Below are 18179 nucleotides of genomic sequence, written 5' to 3' on the forward strand. Positions count from 1 at the left end.
CGCCGGAGTGTGTTGAGAAATCGGTCGGATTGCTGAGCGGCGGCTGCTGGGGTTTTATGCGGGGTGTAAGCTTTTTACGAGGATTTCTCCCTCCCTCCCTCCTTCCCTCTCTCTCTTTCTGCGAACTTGTTTTATTAATATCGATGGAGCCCGGCGATAACAATAAATCCTCATTGCCGGCACTTCGGGCAAAGAAGTCGGAGGAAAAAATAAATTTTTTTCGCCGCAGTAAAATCGGCCTACGAATATAAAGCAACTTTTATTATTGAGGGGGAATAAGATCGCCGGAAAATAAAGATACAGCACTGCGAGGCGTGATCGAAACTCAAAATAGAGACGCACTCGGACAATGTTGAGATGAAACTGCTGCAGTGTACAAGACGATCGGAGTTGAGAAAATAAAGCGAGACGCTGTGGAGCGTGAAAATAAACGAGGAGAGCGGATGAGCAGTGGAAATAATACTGAATGAAGAGACTGAGTTTTCGGACCTCTCCGGTATACATCTGCGCGCACCTCTCAGTGTCAATGGAGGCGCGATACGTATATTTTATTCGCATACCTCAATACGAAAAAATATTGTTCAAAAAAACGTTCAAGATATCAAGAGAGATAAATACAGTAAAGCAACGCAAGTACTCAAATACTCGAGCGTTTAACGCCTGAAAAGGCCTGCTCTCTCTCTCTCTCTCTCTCTCTCTCTCTCTCTCTCTCTCTCTCTCTCTCTCTCTCTCTCTCTTTCTTTCTTTCTCAAACAGCGCTCCGACCAACCAAAAGCACAATCAGCCCAAACAAACTCATCCTGCAGCAGCAGCAGGCTGCTCTCGAGGAAACCAGTTACTAATTCCTCCGAGAGAGCCGGCTCGTATACCACACACACACGCGCGCGCGAGCGAGCTCACAGGCTCACGAGAAATTCCTCCTGGCATACTTTGCTTTTCGGCTGCTGCTGCTGCTCCACCTCCAGCACCTGTGTTTACACTCGTTGCACTTGGCCGTCCTTCGGCTCTCCCGACGGGACGACGCCTCTCTCTCCTATATATAGCTATACATTCTCCTCCGACGTGTACAATAGCTTATACCAGCAGACGGACGGCCAGAATGTATAAGAGGGAGGGAAAACTTGTATGCGGGTCTCGAAATTTTATGGGCCCCAGGGCGCTAATAGGATTAGCAGATTAGACCGTGAAAAGTTAAGGGAGAGCGGCCGCCGCCGCCGCCGCCGCTGCCGTTTATATCTACACGGCCGACATATGCGATCGGCCTTTTGCCTCCCGGCTCTGCGTGCGCAGGTATACGCCGAGCGCTCTCGGGGATAATGGACTTGGAAAAAAAGGAAACGATGCCTCAAAACTTTGCTTCGCCCAGGTATACATATTATACGGTGGTGGTTCTCGACGGTGTATAGGCTACGGGATTCGTTTATATTTACTCGTTGTAAATCTAAAGTCGGCAAAGTCTCGGGAGGAATTTCTCTTTTTTACGCTCCTCTCGAGTTCGCAAACTGTATACGTACCTGTTCACGCACACAATACAGCGGAAGCGGTCTATAGGTTCAATAAAGCGCGGCGCGCGTCGGCGAATGACGTAATCTCGGTTTTGCTCCACTAAATCCGAGCTGCGGCTTTATGTTACCGTTCGAATTCCAACCGTCGAAATTTCGAACGAGCCATTCGAGAAACTCGATCGTGTGTCGCGCCGACTTGTTTACCAAATATTAGGCGAAATTAGAGAAGGGTCTCGCATCAGAGCTGATCGGCTTTTTTTCTCCTCAATAATGTTATTGTGCGTCGAAGGTGAGCTACGAGAGACGAATGTCTGGCTGTAATGGGATTGTGTGTGAGTTAGATATTCGATCGTTTGTGATTGATTGCGTAAGGCAAAAAATTTCGAATAGGCGTTATACCGGAAGATCCGTGTAATCCCAAATGTAATCTGCAATTCCAAGACTGCGCAAATATTTTTCGTTCCGCAGCTTCTTCCTGCGTTATTTCATTTTTATTATCATTTTCCCGTTTTCGCGTGTGACGCGCGTGCGTTGAAAAATTACGCGCGATGCTTCCCTATTTTTTTATTCGCTGTGCGGTTTTCACTCGGCAACGACGCCGCCGACGCGCACGTGTTTCGCGAGCTGTTCACGTGATCGCGCGGTCGCGTACGTGATTCCACTGCTAAAACAAACAGCGCGCGGTGTGTATCGGGAGTGTGAAAAAACGTGAATTTGGCGCGCGATAAGGCGCTTCGAGTTGGATTATTTTTTTCTGTTTGCTTTTGTTTTCGAAAGTAGTCCCCGTTGCATGTGCATTTCTTCTCCTTCGACGAGGGAACGTTGACTCTTATCGCGTCTGATTTATTTATTGAAATCACGTGCCACTCGAACACACTCGGGTCTCTTTTATCTGCGAAATAAAAGCTCGGTTTGCTCTCGAAACATTGTTATATCATGAATACCCTGCAGCTCTTGCATTGTATGAAGATTAAAATCGCGGTGCGGACGCATCAATTTTTCCACGCGACGCGTTTAATCCGCAAATGGCGAATAATGTATCAATAAAATCGCTCGCTGAAAATACGCGCGCTCGCGGAGCGGCGTTATATTTTTTCCTCGCGTATCAGTGATTCACGAATTAATGAACGCGACCACGAAAATTGCATCCGTTTTCGCTCTCGTCGAATTTCACCCGGAAAATTATCAGCCCTCGAAAAATACAACGCGAGAGAGAATATGCTTGCGAACCTGTCGATATTCCTATACATTTTTTCCCTCTGGATCATCGTATACGCTATATCCACGTAATACCGTCTTTCGCGAGTCGCAGTATAAGGGGAAAAGCGACGAACGTACTTTATTCGACCGATAAAATCCCCGATGACTTTTCGCGCGCTAGGCGCTTCGCAGTAGGCGTCTCTCTCTCTCTCCCTCTCTCTCTCTCTCTCTCTCTCTCTCTCTCTCTCTCTCTCTCGCCCGTTTTACAATGCAAAAACTTTGCCCCGGCGCTTCCGCTCCGCTGTGTGTATACTCCCGCGTCCAAGTTGGCGAGGGCGCACTCACGGAGATGAGATTGCAGCGCAGCGAATGAAAACGAGCCCTGCGCAGCTTGCGACGGCGCAGCGGAGCTGTATAAAAGCGCGAGCGATTGTTGCCGCGCGCCGAGGGAAACGATTTCATGCAGATTGCACTTTTGCGAGATTTCCCTTGGTTTTTTTTCTCTTTTCTTTTCTTTAATATCACATTGCGGCTTTCTCATTATCTATATGATCGCTTTAAACGCGACGCTTCGAGAGAGAAAATTGACAACGAACGATATAACATACTACTCGCGAAAACGAATCAATTCGACTCTCTCTCTCTCTCTCTCTCTCTCTCTCTCTCTCTCTCTCTCTCTCTCTCTCTCTCTCTCTCTCTCTACACCCGAACCGCGAGCGCGCCGGCAAACAAGCGATAACAATTTACTCCCGTGTATGCGCAATATGCATATATGCAGCGACGGGATTATAAATCACTCGTCAATTTCAGCATTAATTCGATACAAGCACGTAAGCAGAGTACGGCCGCAATAATAAATGCAAAAAGACCTAGTTGCAAAACGCGAGCGCGTGTCGCCGGGGCTTATTACTGTGCCACCGCTCTTGTGCCTGTTCCTGCGTGCGTGTGCGGTACGTGTATGCACATATACATATGAAAGAGAGAGAGAGAGAGAGAGAGAGAGAGAGAGAGAGAGAGAGAGAGAGAGAGAGAGAGAGTATACACGGCCTCTTTGCGCGCTTTATCGCGCTGCCGCATGCGCGCCCGCGTAACGACACTTATTTTATGGTGCGTGCGCGGTGGTATAGCGGCGGCCCTGCGGTCGGTTTTATTATTATTTTCTCTTTGCACGGGATTGCATTTTTTCGCTGATGATCACACGCGACCGCGAGAGGCGAATACGGTAGAAGCTTGAAATTATATCGCGTTATAATGAGCTACGAGTGAAATTGTTCGCGTGATCGCGACGATGAATAAATTCTTCTATACTGATATTGCAATATTAAACGACATCGAGACACCGCTTTCTCCTGTGCGTCCGTTCATTCGTATAACGCGCGCATCCGTTTCGAAACCTCGGATCATTAGTCAGTGTGTATACGTATTACAGAGTCCCCGCAATTATTATACACACACCGCAAGGTTGCGCAAGGCGTCGTGTATGTGTGTGTGTGTGTGTGTGTGTGTATAGAAGCGTCGACGATGTTATAATCGTGCAGCGGATTCTTTTCGCGTTTTTTGCTTTCGCTTGTTCCTAGGATGTAACGCTGCGAGATTTATCGCGACGCGCATCCGGTCGAACAGTTCCTATGTGTGCACACATATGCGAACGCGATCATTGAAACGGAGGCGAGACACGCCTTCTTTGCGGGATGGTTGCGCGAGTTTGGCAATTTTTTCGAGCTCTGTAATTTCGCGAGCTATCGCTTCTCCCTGAATTGCGATTTTACGGTGTTCTTCGAGGTAAATGCGATATTTACGTTCGTTTAATAATTCGAGAGAATCGTAACGCGAAAATTTTATTCGTTTTTTTTAAACGAAAATAAAAATGCGCACTCGTTGGTTTGCCAACGCATGTGCGCGATGCATTAATTTTAAACATCGCGTATATATTTATAAAGAGGAAATACGCGGGCGAGCGCGCGAATCGCTGAATAATGTAATACAAATAATGTAATACAAATTTCAATATTGCTCGAGCGCGTGTATTTAATACACGAAAAGTTCGCATTGGCGATGGCATGATTTCGCTCGCTTTAAATAAAATCATCTCTCTCTCTCTCCCTCTCTCTCTCTCTCTCTCTCTCTCTCTCTCTCTCTCTCTCTCTCTCGTGTGTGTAACGATGTAAATTTTTAAAAAGCAACAATTTGTTTTGCCGCGCGTGTAACGCGAATTTTCCCGCGCGCGTATAAACGCTCAGAAATTGTATCAGCAAGCGTTCGCGCGCGTTTTACTTTTCACGGAAAATATTTTACATCGCAATTTCAAATGCAAATAGATGCATGCGGATATTTGCATTCTTGCGCTGTACAAAGCGGCCCGTTCCAAAAGCGCAGAATTAAAATATCGCAAACGCATACACATGGCTTTTAATCGTTTACGGCGTCAACAGTTGCATTATACGCTTGTTCGTGCGTGTGTGCATCAGTGTACGTGTGTGTAAAAAAAGCGCACGACGAAAAGTAACCGTACGTTATACCGTCTCTGGTAAAATATTACCGCGGCGCTGCGCGGGCTCTTTCTCTCTCTTTCTCTCTCTCTCTCTCTCTCTCTCTCTCTCTCTCTCTCTCTCTCTCTCTGTCTCTCTCTCTCTCTGGTATTAATTGCACCGAAGCTTTTCGCGTGAATACGGATAACACACGCGCGGGCGAGAGAGCGGGCGAATAAAGCGCATTTATTATATTCCGCAGCGCGGTAAATTCCGACAACGAATTCCAACGAAAATACACCCTCCCTCTTTCTCTCTGTCGTCTCTATTATTCCAACACGAAAACGTACACGCACAATGAAGTGTTACGTGCACAGCGAGAAAAATCGATTTGAGGTCAGCCGGGCATTAACGGATTAAACGTTCCGTCTCGCACGCCCCGCTAATCCCATTATTTCATAATCAAATATATTATTCGCGCTCTCTATACGCTCTACACACGCCCCGGTGACAATGTACATACCTACACAACCGAGTAATACACGAAATATCCTATCTCTCTCTCTCTCTCTCTCTCTCTCTCTCCTGAGGTTAGATAAAAACAACACTTCAGCATGCCGCAAGCGAGCGATGAAGATAAAAGACTATAAAAAGCCGTAATTTAAACGCTCCTCCGACCGTTCAGTCACGCAACTCGCTGCTCGCCGAACCGCGCAAGCCGGCAGTTATAAAACGAGCGCCGCGTGTTGTGTAGTGGCGAACGGACGAAAAAAAAGAAAAACACGTCGCTGGAATTGAAATACACTAACGCCGATCGCACACTGGAAATTAATACGACGCGCACTAGCTCGTGCTCCTTTTTTCCGCAGCTCTACTCCTGAAAAATCCCACCCCTGTATAACTTGTACTCACCCCTGCTCGAGCTGCGAGTAGTTCGAGGGGGAGCGAATACACGAAAGAGAGAAAAAAAAAATTAAATCAACCCGCGCATAATCCAACGGAGAGGTATATAGGGAGACCCCCTGGTATAGTCGAGAATCGTTTTTACGCGGCGGGAAGAAGAGCGAGGGCTGAATTTTCAGGAGCGTGACTAACGAACCGAAACGAGGGGGGGGGGGCGAGCGGTATTTTTCTTCTCGGCTTGGATTTCGTGTAAATAACCTGCGCCTTTTTTCGCTCTCCCGCTGAAAGCGCTGATCGATCGCCGCGTAATTATCGACGGGCGGCAAAAAGGATGTAGTCGGTAGCGAGACTCGTCCTTTTTGCGAGTAGCGAGAGCGGTGTACATCGAGCTCGATCCCGCTGTGCAAATAGCGGAGCGGTGTATTTTTCTCTCTCCCTGCTCTCGATGCGCGCGAGGCACGCGAAAAAAGTGGGAGTATTATGTATAGGTCTATACGCGTACACGAGGGAAAAATTACAGAGTCCGTGTTTGATACACGGAGGAGTATACGCTCATGCGGTGTATGTATGCAAATGCACCGGCGCATAAGCTTGGGTAAAAAGTTCAAGTGTTCTTGCGCAGCAGCGCCGGCGACGTCGTCGCGAAATCGTTTCCGACTACTACTACTACGAGGACTATAATACTGACGGTAGCAGCAACAGCAGCGAGGAAAACGTGAGCGAAATATTCAACGGTTTCTTTTGTCCGCCGTCGCATCGCGCGCACGGCTCTGTGTGTGTGTTGTTCCTCTCGCTCCACGTGTTTTTGCGGCTTTTTCTCCCTTATACACATCCGAGCTGTTGGCCGACGTTCGCGGCTTTTGCTAATTTGGCTTTGTTCCTTTTGTGAAAGGGAATATTTCGAAAATCGACGGCGCCGTGTGCGGTGGTTAAATATTGGGGGAGACTGTAAGGCTGTGTAATTTTACGTCCTCGTCGATTCCACTGAGTCGACTATCGTGTGTGTCGTGAATGATTCACACGATAATTGACGTTGCGATGGCTTGTTTTTTCCATCCACTTGAGCGAGTGTCGTCAATCTGATTCGATAATGGAGTGAGTCGATCGTTCTAATTAATGCTCGTTGTAGATATCGATTACTGGGAAATCGTTAAAATAAGCTCGATTTTCGTATGGCACGAATGAAAAACGCCGATGAAATTCGTCATCAAAGAACTTGAAAAGAAACCGTGTAGCAGAAAAAAAATTCCACACACAAATCAACAGCTCGAATCCCGCCCCTATTTATCCTCGTATGCTGTCAAGCCCCTATATTCGTGACTCCAGCAGGGTCTCGAGAGTCCCCCTCGCAGATCTCCCGGATCCCTTCTATTAATCCTGACACATCGATCGCACTTTTTCTTTTCCAAAAAGCCGTAAAAACTCAAACACTTCCCCTCCGGCAGCAACTCCGAGTGCACAACACTCGGCGATCCGACGGTTGAGCTGCTCCGAAATGCGCCACGTGCGCCGAAATCAATTCCAAACTGCTGCACGCGCTCGAGGATCTTCGAAAAAGGGTTTCACGAGGAGAGAAAAATAAAGACCGACCGATTGCGTGCGGTTTCCGCCCCCCTCCGAAAAAAGTCACGAGTCACAGTAGCCAACGCGGGCCACAAAGAGGAACATGAAAAAAAAGAAAAAGAAGGACGGAGAAAGACACGAAAAAGGCGAAATAAAAGGAAGGGGCTAGACACTAGTCCGGCAAAGATGCTTGTGTGTGAGTACGCATAGTATAGGTATAGGTGTGTATGAGGACGCTTACCGGATGCCGGGCGGCAGCTGCGGCGGCCACAGCTGCCGCGTTGATGCCGCCGCTGGGATACATCCTCTTGCCGTTGCTGAGGTCGACGAGGTTGTGGGGCGACGGCGAAGCCGACGACGACGACGACGACGATGCTGCGGAGCCTCCTCCTCCTCCTGGCTCCTCACGCTCCCTCCTCGTTACCCCCGGAATATTTGCGCCTTTCTGCGCACTGCACTCGGAGTTAGACAGCTGGTTCTCGCTTACGCGCAGCAGTTCTCTCCGCAGTCGAGGAGACTCGTTCGTACCACACAAACTTCCCTGAACACTCTTTTAGTCTCGCGGCGGCGTCGCCTTCCGAAACGCGCGCTCGAGCTACTCGCCCAGCATCGCGCACATGTCTCGTGGCATCTTTCTATCTCGTAGTCACGGAGAAAATAACTTCGCGCACTGCGTAGCACAACTTGATAATACTAAAGCACACTCGCACCACAAAACAGAACAATAACAACAACACACTTTGCTCACACCGCACTGGCTCTCGAAAGCGAGGAGTATGCGAGACAGACGAAGCGGCCCCCACGACGATCGGATGTCAACTAATCAGCACTGCTCGCGCTCGGCCGACGCGCGCTCACTCCGCTCTTGCCGCTCTCCCCCCTCTATACTCTGTACGACGCGGCGTGGCGGCAGCAGCTCTCAGTCTGCTATGCTACTGCTGCTGTTGCCTCTGGCTAACCCTACCCCCCTCCACACGGCTGAGCTCAGACACTCGTGTCGGAGGTGGGGGGCGACCACGTGGTCTTTGCCATGTAAGAGAGAGAGAGAGAGAGAGAGAAAGAGAGAGAGAGAGAGAGAGAGAGAGAGAGAGAAAGAGAAAGAGAGAGAGAGAGAGAGAGAGACGCTACGTGGATATTGTACGATGTGCCTGTGCACCTGCGGATAAGTCGCTGCCGTCTCTAAGGAGGTTATTTTCGTCGTCGAGATTGAAGAGAACCTTTAACGTTACCAAGAATTTCGCAGATTCTTAAGTTTTCGGAACTTTCTTGTTCCTCTTCTATACATATGATAATAATAATTTATAGCTTAGGAATCCTTACGAGAGCGTCGTTATCGTTATACACGTGTACTTGTATTAGCCGTGTAGCTTTTATTTGTACGGCACGACAATTTTCAGCGTGCAGTAAAAGAATGCATTATTGCAGTCGAGCGCGGTATCTATGGTAAAGAAGGTCAGAGTCGTATGCGCACATTTAATTTTGTACGCTCTCTAGTCTCTATTTCTTGTTTTAGGAATGAAAAAGTACGAGAATAGACGACTTCTCTATACGTCAACTTAAATCGACTTTTTCTTTTTTTTTCAACCCGCACAAGTCTGGTGTATAAATTATTAATTTGATGCCATTTAAGTGAATTAATTTGATTAGCAATTGAAACTTTAATCATGATTTTTTTAATGTTTATAATTCACAGATTACATGGTGAACATACGCTATAGCTAAGTACTTTCGTTAGCGCTACGTAGGGGTGTTCATTCGCACTTTTTATTTGTAAAAACGGCTATCAAAGTGTTAGTCATCATGACAAACCAACATAAATATTGTATATTTTAATAATTCAATTATAATATAAGAATAAGTAATTGCATCACCCCGTCAGCTTGCCAAGTTTCACCATCCAATTAGAAGGTATTGGCTGGGTGCACACTGCACATACGATAGCACTCCCATAATCTGCCAAAACCCATGTTAAATCTTATGGGAATAAAATATTACGAGCGGCCGCCACAGGCACTGCTCTGCCAAGTTCCATAAAAACATGTGTTAAAACGACACCGTACAAACTCTACACAAAAGTAACCTACACCCTACACACATATTTGCTACACAAAAAACTACACAATCGTATAACCTATTGTTGCAACAATGGATAACAATAGCTTAAACGATTGTGTAGAGTTTTACGGTGTAGTCAAATAATCAAAAATGCGTGTAGAGTTTTTGTGTATAGTAAATATCTGTGTAGAGTTTTTTCGTGTAGCAAATATGTGTGTAGAGTTATTTTGTGTAGGGTGTAGGGTTATTTTTGTGTAGAGTTTGTACGGTGTCGTTAAAACGAGCCATCCTCTCTTACCAGTTGCACCCAGCGAATACTTGAACTGTTGAATCGCGTGTAGCGCTGTATGGTTTACTTTCGCATATAAAGTTAGACTGAGTTAGACTGTTCAATTTTATGAACCTTAAACAGTGTATAAAGTGTATAATGTTATGTTATAATTTTATTAATAAAATATAATAAAACTGCGTACTCAAGAAAAAAAGTTGACGTACAACTCCGTGTACGGCGCTCTCGACTCCCACTCGTGCTCAAACATCATCCTCGCTTGAAAATCCATTTTCCCCCCTAGTTGCACAATGTACTATTCAAATAAAAGCTCGGATAAAGTATTAAGCGGGTGCTCAAACTTTCATATTACTTTTAATAATTTTTTTGAAACCTCCAAAAAAAGGTAATTGCTCTAAAATTCCGTCTGCTATAGAAGATTTGACTACTTGAAGGTAGACGTTAGAAATAGTATATTACGATATGTGTGACCTAAGCGGCACTTTATTACACGGCGCGTAGTTAGCCTCAGTTCGCTCCGCTCGGGCGATACCGTCGCGCCGTGTAATAAACGTTCCGCTTAGGTCACAAGTATCGTATATTATTTTGTAGCACGTGTGACATAAACCTGCCACCGACTCGTGGAGAGGCGGGGGTGAGGGGGGAGGGGACGGGGGCGAAGCCCCCCACCTACAAAAGATGAAAAAAAAGACGAAAAAAAATTCTAACCCATGAAATTATACAATTAAGTACAAAAAATTAATCTCTTGTTAAATAATGAAACAAATAATTTGAAACTACTATTTAATAATTTCATACTATCATATGTTATTATCTAACAAAATAAAATTTCTTAGTCAATCAATATTAAAATTCAACCTATGAATCGAAAATTTGAAATGCGTATAGATTTTTGAATTTCCCTCCTAGAAAAATATCACATGCTTGGTTGCCATCTTGAAACTAACCTATAAATATCGAAGTGATTAGAAGGCGTTTTTTCAATTATGGGTGCTCTTTGAGGCCATTTGCAAAGATTATTTACTTCTTTCTTTTTTCTCGTAAATCATAACACATTTTTAAGTGTTTTGAGTGTTTATTGTAGCTTAGTATGGGTCTGTGACTTAAGTAAATGCGTTATTTACACAGTGTAATAAAGAGCTCCTTAGGTCACGGTTAAGCGTGACCTAAGTGCGGGTTTAGGTCACACAGTGCTATAAATAAAGTTTCAGCTTCACGCGTTGATAATCGTCCGCTGCTGCGCCCTGAAATTTTGATAAACTTCGAAATTTAATTAGGGGGGTATGCTTCCGATTTGCATAAGCAAATTGACCCGTGCGTAAAATAAAACCAGCTCCGGCAGATTTCGCACACGCTATACCATCATCAGAGATATATTGTATATACACTCGTACGCCCGTACGTCCGCGCGATTATTCATGCAAACGACTTTGTTTCTAGACAAAGCGGCTCTCTCTCTCTCTCTCTCTCTCTCTCTCTCTCTTTCTCTCGGAATTATTTAAATACCTGCGCTACTGCTGCAGCTTTCTCCTCGTTCACTCTCTCGAGCTTTTTCCCCGCCAGCATTGTTACGCGCGTGTATTATGCGACTTGGACGTGCCCGGAAGCTCTCTTCAGAAAATTAAAGGTCTTCTTTGACGCCGGCGCAGAGTTTATTTTTTATCTCGAGCCGCAGCCATCGTTGTTGTTATCCCTCTATACTCTTCTCACCGTGTGTATGTTATATAGCCTGCGCCTATGTGCGCACTCGGAGACAGGAAGAAAAGAGACGCGTCGCTGATTTTCATTTATCACTTGGCTGCCACGATGTTATGTTTTCCGCGAGTCGAATCTGGAAGCTTTTTTTCAAGTGCGTGCACTCTCGTGAGATTTTTAGCGTTGATAAATGCGCGATGAAAATTAAATAATTGATCAAGTTGGAATGATTCCCTGATAGGAAACTCACCAGATTTTCTGGCCGCGTCACTAATTAGTGCCACACGCACACACATATTGATTTGCGATAACGACATTTATTCATAATTACTAATAAAGAATCATATCAATTTTGTAAATTTATTTTACTTAAGGGGACCTAACCACCTTAAAATAATGTTTGTTATGCTGTCATATTTAAAAAATAAATAAATAAACTGATAGATGTTTAAAATACATTATAATATATGTTATATATAGTAAAAACGAAGAAAAAACAGTTTTAAATATTTTTTGTATGACCCTATATGCTTAAAAATTGCTATGCTACTAAGCATGCTGTTTTTTACTGACCGCAGGATTAAAAAACACTGGAGCATCATATTAAAACAAATCAATAGTTATTTTGTTTGTTGTGAGTGTTTTCATGGTCCGAGTGTGGGATTTTAAAAAAAACAGCTAGCCGTAAAAAGTTTAGTGGAATGAAAGTCAAACTTTTTGTATTTTTCTTGATTTTATTGAAAATTTAGACTATCGTTCCATACAATTTTTAAGGTTAGTTTCTTTTTCAAAATCTCACACTCGGACCATGAGAACACTTACAACGAACAAAATAACCATTGATTTGTTGTAATACGATGCTTCAGTACGCTTGAATTTTGCGGTCAGTGAACAATACTTAATCATCTCAATATTAATTTTTGTCAAATAACATTAAATATCACAGTTATAAGTATTTTCACTATTTTTTTTATTAATATTACATTTTTGTTCAATATATATCATGGGCAAAGATTGTCGACGAAGTGAAGAAAGATCCGTTTGGTGACGGATATGCGCTCGTTACCCGAAAGATAGGCGAAATGAAACAAACGGAGCCCATGGAGGCAGGAGTGATAGAAAAGGTAATCGATGGGCTGTTTCCCACACACCCCATCAGACCTCAGGCAGAAAAAACGAATGTGCCGATAGACGTGATACCCCCTTTCACCGAGGGCGAGCTTATCGCGGCAACCTCATCCCTGAAAAGCGGTAGAGCACCAGTACTGGATGGTATTCCGACGGAAATGCTGAAAGTAGTCGCAATCCAACGGCCGGAGCTGCTACTGGAAATGTACAATCTGTGCCTGATACAGGGTGTATTCAGCTCGAGATGGAAAAGGGCAAGATTAGTCCTTATCGAAAAACCGAAAAAAGAAGCGGACGCGGACACTTCTTATAGACCATTGAGTCTATTGGATACGATGGGAAAGACGGAGGAAGTGCTGATTAAACCGCGAATACTTAGCGCCGTACGCGAAGCGGGAGACCTCTCTGATAAGCAGTATGGCTTTAGAAAAGGACGATCGACCATATGGGCCATCAGAGAGGTAACAGACGCGGTAAAGAGGGTAGAAGAGGTTAGACACGCGACTAGAGACATCGTAGTTTTGGTAACGTTAGATGTAAAAAACGCGTTCAACTCAGCAAGATGGACCGACATACATGATGCCTTAGAGTCTTTCGGTGTGCCGCAATACATTATGCGTCTTACGGAAGATTTATCAGTAGTGGGAATATTCAATTGCCTTCTCAATCTTCGTGCTTCTTTTGAATTAATTTCTGTTTATTTTTCAGCTTCCTTGATACGTAATTGGTCCTTTATCACTGCAGCAGATAATGCATTTTTGCCAGGTTCAATATCAAGGTTAGACATGAGAAATAATAATCCTTTCCAGCCAGTCGAAAACATAATGCACGCTATATATGCTGATATTTCTAATGTTCCAAGTCCAACAAAATGAGTCTTTGGTGCGATGTTCCATAAAACATTATTGAAGGACTCGTTAGCATTCTGCGTCTGTTTTTTAAACACATCTTCAATTTCATCTAAAATTGCTTTTGGTATTGTTGGAGGATGGACATAATCTTGGTCTTTACCTTCTAATGCCTTTTGATATTTGCACCAAGATCCGGATCCAGAAGGACAGTATATATTGGGGATTTTCATCGGTCGAACCTTTATGAAAAAAATGGCCCAAATTGCTCTGGTCATGTCTTCTAAAGAATCAGAATTTCCTCTGATAGCATTTCCATAATATGTTTGTAGTTCGTCTATTAGTTTATCTGTCAAGCGCCCTTTTCCACCAATTTTCTTTTTATCGGAAAGAATCTTTGATTTAATTTTTTCTTTTAATGTTCTGAGTTGCTTGCCAAAACGTTTCTGCACGTGGCCACAACACTCGTTCTTCGTAACTACTACATGATTACCATACGGCTTTGCTTCCAAAATTTTTTAAAATGTTGAAGAATCTCCATCGCCCAAGTAAGATATGTATTTTACATCATACTTTTCTACTGAGCGACAGAAAATATCCACAATCGCTGAAGATTCCATTGATCCGGATGAGCCAATATGATTTTTAGTGCACGATGCTAAGTGCGCACTAAACCATTCTTGCCATTCTGGAGTCCCTTCAGATCCATGAATTTTTTCATATAAATTGCACTGTAAACAGTAGGGGAAAACACTTCAATATCAATGATTTTTCCACTTTCTTGTCCAATAATTGTAAAAACACCATTGTAAGATCTATGACCTCGACGCTGCCATGTACCATCACCTTGAACACCTATGTTTCGCGTACAAGCTACAACTTCGTATGGAGTATTTGTCAACTCCGATTCATTCTCTGACATATCTTCCTGTTCTAAATTTTCGATACTCAATCGACGAATAGCTTCTTGATTGGAATCATCAACTTCAACAGTTTATTTGCTTGAATTCTGATTAAGTTTGATTTCCTGTTCAACGGCATCAGTCATGAATTTATGAGCAACATCACAGGAAACGTTTAATAGCTATTTTCTGATTTTAGTAAAACTTGAGTTTTGCACTGGAGCAGGAAAATCCATAACTCCACAAAAATTTCTGAGGCTTTCAAGGCCACCCCCAACTATTCTTATGGCAAGAACACTACGTCTGTTTAGTTCATAAATATTTGATTTTTTACCAATTTTCTTGCAATTAAAAAAAAAGTATCATGTTTACACTTATCACAAGAAATACTATACTTTCTACCTAATCCACTACAACTTTCTTCATACATTTTGATATTTCCACCACATCTACACACTAAATTATTTTCAAGAATTGTAAAAAGAAGTCTCATATCAAAAATCCTATAACCTTCAAAAATGACTTCTGTCTGATAGTAAACAGAAGATAATTTATAAGCGGAAGAACCTTTTTTTTGATAATTCGTATTACAGACTTTTGGACGTTTTTTTTCTCTGCCAAGAGATCTATTTTAGCAATTTTTGTATGACGGTTTCTTGAATACATTTTATATTTTTTATTAAAAGCAGAAGAAACCTGTAGTATAACATAAGTATGTCAACATTAGGCTACATATGTATGAAAAAAAATTCCGTAGCTACTAAGCTGATTCTACAATAACGCGCTATCTATGTATGTATGTATACACACTCGCGCACACACAAACACACACAAACACACACACATATATATATATATATATATATATATACATACACGCGTGAAATGAAATAGAATTTGTACATGCAGTACTAAGGCAGAGTCTACAATAACGCGCTATGTATGACATGCTAATTATGCGTGTATTTATGTGTGTGCGTGTGTGTGTATATATATATATATATATATATATAAGTTTGTATGCGCGCGTATATGTATAATTGTGTATGAATTATTTTTTTACTAACTTTGATCGTAAATTTCATACTGGAAAAACATTAATTTTGCAATAAATAATTTCCCTAATTTTTCTAAACAAAATAATTTTATGCAAATCTGATAGTGAAAACGTGATCAGCGACCCCAAAAACAGTAGACAACCGATCTGTTATCAATTTTTTATTTGATTTTCAAAAGTCGGTTTAAGGTGGTTAGGTCCCCTTAATGCAGCCCTACTCTATGTAATCTCTGCAAAGATTATATGATACGCGTACACTACACTTTATTCCACCCTAACTGAATTGTCATCAAATTTTATTTCATCAAGGCATGCTATCTGAGTGGACATATTAACAGATATCGTGTATATTAGCATGACAACAGTGCAAAATGTCTCGTCTAACAAAAGGAAAATAAAACTATATCCATTGGAACATTCATGTGGCTTGTCGAGTACATGAGATAAAAATTTCATATTTCAGCGGCTTTCCTTTCTCCATGGGACCCTGCGAGTTCGGGCTGGTTAGGACGCTGCCGCCGCCGTTCGTTCGGAGGGTTTCGAGCTGTTCCGCCAAGGCTCGGAATTCTGGGGTTTCCCCTGATGCACCTCGGCTGTGCGGAAGAGGAAAAGCGTCGCTTCGCCCGCCGCCATCTGCAGCGGGAAAGCGTAGCTTGGCTTCTAATATCGCGGGAAACGCGGAAATGCCTTCCCATATAATCGTATGGCATTATTATATTTACATTATATATAAGCACAATCGGGCGTCACCTTGCAGCAGACGGATGTCTGTAAAGTATATTAACTGCTGTAACCACTGGCGTATAATCCATAACTCACCGGAAGTTACGTGACCGGGGGGAGGCAAAATATCGGGAGAAGAAACTCTAAACGAAAAGAAACATAACGACTAAATTTTCAACTTGCAATATTAAGTTAATAACATGATATTTTCGGATGAATCTTTTTAGAAATGCAAGGGTAGGTTACTATTGGGAGTTTAAAGTTGCAATATGCCCTCTGGTGGATGCGATTTTATCGCCGCCATATATATATATATATATATATATATATATATGTATGTATCGACTTTGTTGTCGCCATTTTTCTGACCGCGAATTAACTTTATACTCCCAATATTTCAAGTTGATACCAACAGATTGCGCATACGTGCAATACTAACGATTTATATGCAATCGAGATTTTTTTAAGGTTAGGAAACTCAATTTTAAAGTATACAGGGTTGCCTTGTCTCAAACCGTACTTCGAACTTTTTCTTGTCAACGCGGCGCTATCGCGTCCCTTGATATTATGTTGTATAGGCAGATCAATATTAGTAAAATGAATGTTTCTTTTTATTTATGTATACTTTTTTATTTCATAAGTGAAAACTGGGATTGGTTTTCGTTAATACAAGATAAAAATTAGCTTAAAATGCGTTATCAACTAAAAAAGTTCCTACGAGAATTCTTACAAACGAAATTTACACAAAATTTTTACAGATTCTTCTCGCAGGATTTCCTAATATATCACAGGAGGGCGGAATATTTTCTCGTTTACTGCATTCTATGGCGGCGGTAACCTCGGGGACCCTTGCCAACGAACCACACGCAATTCTTCTCTTCTTCTTCAAGTTTGCTCATTCTGCCGCTATTCTATAAATTCTGCCACCATGCGCTTAGTGTCTGCCAAAATTCGAGGGCTTTATCAGGGACGTTGTGCGACCCGCTTCTCTGAATCCCGAGGAACGATCTTTCAATGTCGGCCAACGGTTCCTGTGCCGTCTTTCTGGTAACTGAAGAAAAAAGTTAATCATTTTCATTTATTAAGAAAAGAGTTGTGTAAAATATGGATGAATTTAAAAAGTTTTTACAACTTACGAGTCTCCGAGTCCCTTTTGGCTACAGATAAATCCAGAGGTTCATCTGTCGCCTCATCGGATGTGCTGGGCTTCCTGCTTGCTGCGTAATCACGAGATAACCGCTCAGGCGTGGAGGCACTTAAGGTTGATACGCTGACGTCTCTGGGACGCGACGGTGGATTTTTTTTTATGCTTTTGTGTGCACTTTGTTGTCGATGATATTTCCATCGTCGTCCACAAAACCCTGGAGCGTAAATTCTATGTACTTTCCGCTCTTTTCCGCCTGCTTCAGGTAATCCTCCACATAGTGCACCCATCCGCGGAGGGTGCTCTCGGCGATGCCGTTCATTCTACAAATCGCCGCCTCTGTTTTTCTCTTAACTATAAATTCGTATACCATCTTCCTCTTCGACTCGTCCGGCCAGACACTTTACTTTTCTCCAGAAATTTGAAATATTCTTTTTTTCTTTCAAATTCATGTCCGTAATCGGACCTGGGCCGTTTTTTCCCGGTGGCATTGCTGGCATTGCTATGAGTCTTCGGTGCTGGTGTCATTTCCATTGAAGCTTCGGCAAGGATAGACGAAATTGTTAAAACATTGTCACTCGAACTGTCAGTCTGCAAACTCGAAGATTACTTTGGCACTGTTGGGAGCTCTTGACTCTGTTGATGCAAGTGAGAAACTGATGGGTTCAAGCTTGTGCGCTGGGCTTATATATACTGCAA

The 18179-nt window shown here is 43.0% G+C and overlaps 2 protein-coding genes across 2 annotated transcripts in view; both read right to left on the reverse strand.

The window, feature by feature from the left end:
* LOC100117159 (protein groucho) overlaps positions 1–8518 on the reverse strand; it is a 53005-nt gene extending 44487 nt beyond the window's left edge. The window contains exon 1 of the mRNA XM_001601429.5: positions 7881–8518. Coding sequence (XP_001601479.2) covers positions 7881–7943 — 63 coding nt within the window. The 5' untranslated portion in view covers positions 7944–8518. The remainder of the gene's footprint in view (positions 1–7880) is intronic.
* A 7590-nt stretch (positions 8519–16108) lies between these two features.
* On the reverse strand, positions 16109–17961 carry LOC116416360. The gene is made up of 2 exons (XM_031924419.1): positions 17473–17961; positions 16109–17387 (listed from the first exon to the last, which is right to left on the reverse strand). The coding sequence occupies exons 1-2, from the start codon at positions 17768–17770 to the stop codon at positions 17248–17250; spliced, it is 438 nt and encodes a 145-aa protein (XP_031780279.1). The 5' UTR covers positions 17771–17961; the 3' UTR covers positions 16109–17247.
* Between the last annotated feature and the right edge of the window lie 218 nt (positions 17962–18179).

The sequence above is a fragment of the Nasonia vitripennis genome, chromosome 2, assembly GCF_009193385.2.
Source record: "Nasonia vitripennis strain AsymCx chromosome 2, Nvit_psr_1.1, whole genome shotgun sequence".
In the NCBI taxonomy this organism is placed as follows: domain Eukaryota; kingdom Metazoa; phylum Arthropoda; class Insecta; order Hymenoptera; family Pteromalidae; genus Nasonia; species Nasonia vitripennis.